This window comes from Propithecus coquereli, unplaced genomic scaffold, assembly GCF_000956105.1.
Source record: "Propithecus coquereli isolate 6110/MARCELLA unplaced genomic scaffold, Pcoq_1.0 Scaffold249, whole genome shotgun sequence".
Lineage (NCBI taxonomy): Eukaryota > Metazoa > Chordata > Mammalia > Primates > Indriidae > Propithecus > Propithecus coquereli.
In genome coordinates this window covers 537,961-540,155 of record NW_012148052.1, presented here as the reverse complement: position 1 = coordinate 540,155, position 2,195 = coordinate 537,961, and the positions used below count along the sequence as shown (strand labels likewise).

The 2,195-nt window shown below is 41.6% G+C and overlaps 1 protein-coding gene across 1 annotated transcript in view; it reads left to right on the top strand.

Moving 5' to 3' along the window:
* CCDC30 (coiled-coil domain containing 30) overlaps positions 1–2,195 on the top strand; it is a 144,428-nt gene that overhangs the window by 115,933 nt on the left and 26,300 nt on the right. Inside the window, exon 9 of the mRNA XM_012646664.1 lies at positions 1,472–1,584. Coding sequence (XP_012502118.1) covers positions 1,472–1,584 — 113 coding nt within the window. The remainder of the gene's footprint in view (positions 1–1,471; positions 1,585–2,195) is intronic.

Below are 2,195 nucleotides of genomic sequence, written 5' to 3'. Positions count from 1 at the left end.
TGAAGATGATGAGGATGAAAATCTTTATGATGATCCACTTCCAATTAATGAACAGTAAATATACTTTCTTTTCCTTGTGATTTTCTGAATTTTTTTCTCTAGCTTTACTGTTAGAATACAGTACATAATACATATAACATACAAAATATGTGTTAATAGACTGTTTATGTTATTGGTAAGGCTTCCAGTCAACAGTAAGCTATTAGTAGTTACATTTATGGGGAGTCAAAAGTTATATGCAGATTTTCAACTGCATAGGAGGTCAGTACCCCTAACTCCCATGTTGTTCAAGGGTCAACTGTATATTCCTTCCTTCTGAGTATAATTCCCTACAAATACGTTCCTACATATATTCCTAGGGATTCTGCCAATTTAAGTTGGCAAAATCTTGCCATTCTTTCAATGTGACAGTCCCTGGGTCAGTCCCTACACTCCCTGAGGTGGATCCAACTCTGGTTATAGGATTGGAGGCAATGAGAAGTGGTAGTAGAGAGTTGGGTCTTGAGGACAATAGGCTTCCCCTTACATGGTAACTGCCTCAGTTGAAAGCAATGCAGAATCCTCAAACTTACTCTCCTTAGACAGCAGAGGAAGGACTGCTTATGCTGGCAAGAGAGGCTCAGTCAAATTCAGAGGTCCAGGGAGCTCAACATCGTTGGAGTCCCTCAGATGTCTTCATTCCCAATTCTCAGGTTTCCATGCATTCTCAAAGCACTATTTGGAGAACTGGCACTATGAAATCACTTAGTGCTGTAATTCTGCAATCCACGTGATAATATTTGGGATTTGGTTTTTGGATACATTGGCCTCTGGCTACAAGAGTTCTTTTAGGGCACTCACAGACGCTCTCTGGTTCTCTGTGCGTTGTTGCAGTAATTAAATCCCCAAGGTGGACATTTTCTCCTTAGCTCATCAATGTGGTAGATGTGGCTAGCCCACCTCATGATCCTTGTAGTTCTCACTTCCACTGTAATATTCTTTGTACTAGTCAGGTGGTCTTCCAAAGCACTTCATCACCAGCAAGTATCCGTGATGATTTAATCAACTCTTTTGACACGGATTGCTAGTACTTGTGACAAGTACCACCTCCCAATCTCACCAGGTCAGATAACCAATCCCAAATCCCCAACTTTGAGTTTGTATTCACTGCAGCCACTTCTAATACTTTGTCAGGCTTAAGCCGGGAGACAACTTTCTCTTTATGTACTTCAAGCTGGAAGATTTTTAATATAGGGAATTCAAGGTTTACAAAATTATTAGGAAGGCTTGGAGAGCAAAAGTAAAGAAAAATAGCTGCTGGCTTTCAGAAAATCTGTGAGTACGGGAATCACATGAAGCTACTGTGATCTCAGAAGCTGGAGTGATTACAGTCAGAAGCTTTTTTCAGCAGAAAGGCTTTGCCAATTTACATTTCCTAACATCATACCTTTGCCAACACAGAGTATTCTCACTATTTTTAAATGTTTTTCAGCATATCCAGAGCAATAAGGAATTGTCAGAGAAGTTGTCTGGGTTACAGCAAGAAAAGGAAGCTCTACATGAAGAATATGGGCAATTTTTGAAGCAGCTTGATGTCCATATGAGGTAAAGAAAAACAAATTCCCTTTGGAAGAAAACTAGTAGAGTAGATATTCCTTGCTGAGCCAGCTCCAGGGCTAACTAGTGGGGTGACCACTGAAGTAACCTTTCAAGAGGGCCATCATCATTTTCCTGTTTCTGGAAGTTCTATCCATAGGGCTTTTCCGAGAGAGACGTGGGGCCCAATTTCTTCTCAAGAGAGAAAGGAATTTCTGTGTATTGAGATTTTGTGGTGTCTAACTTGTTTTTCCCTAAATACTCTTCTCACTTGCCTTCAGGCCTTTTTTTCCCCCCTCACATACTTTTCTCAGCGTGGATCACCCTCTGCCCATTTAGTAAGCCTTTCTCGACACCTCCAGCCTGGGCTGGGTGAGGTGCTCATTCTTTGTGTCCTAGTAGCTCTTTATACGTTCCCTCCGTACTTATTTCAGAACTTGCCACGTTGTTTTGAAGCAATGTGATTCACTACCTGTCTTCTTCACCAGACTGCTGGCCTTTAAGGGCATGGGCCATGGTCCTTTTTTTCTTTTTTTTTTTTTGAGACAGAGTCTCACTCTGTTGCCCAGGCTAGAGTGCTGTGGCATCAGCCTAGCTCACAGCAACCTCAAACTCCTGGG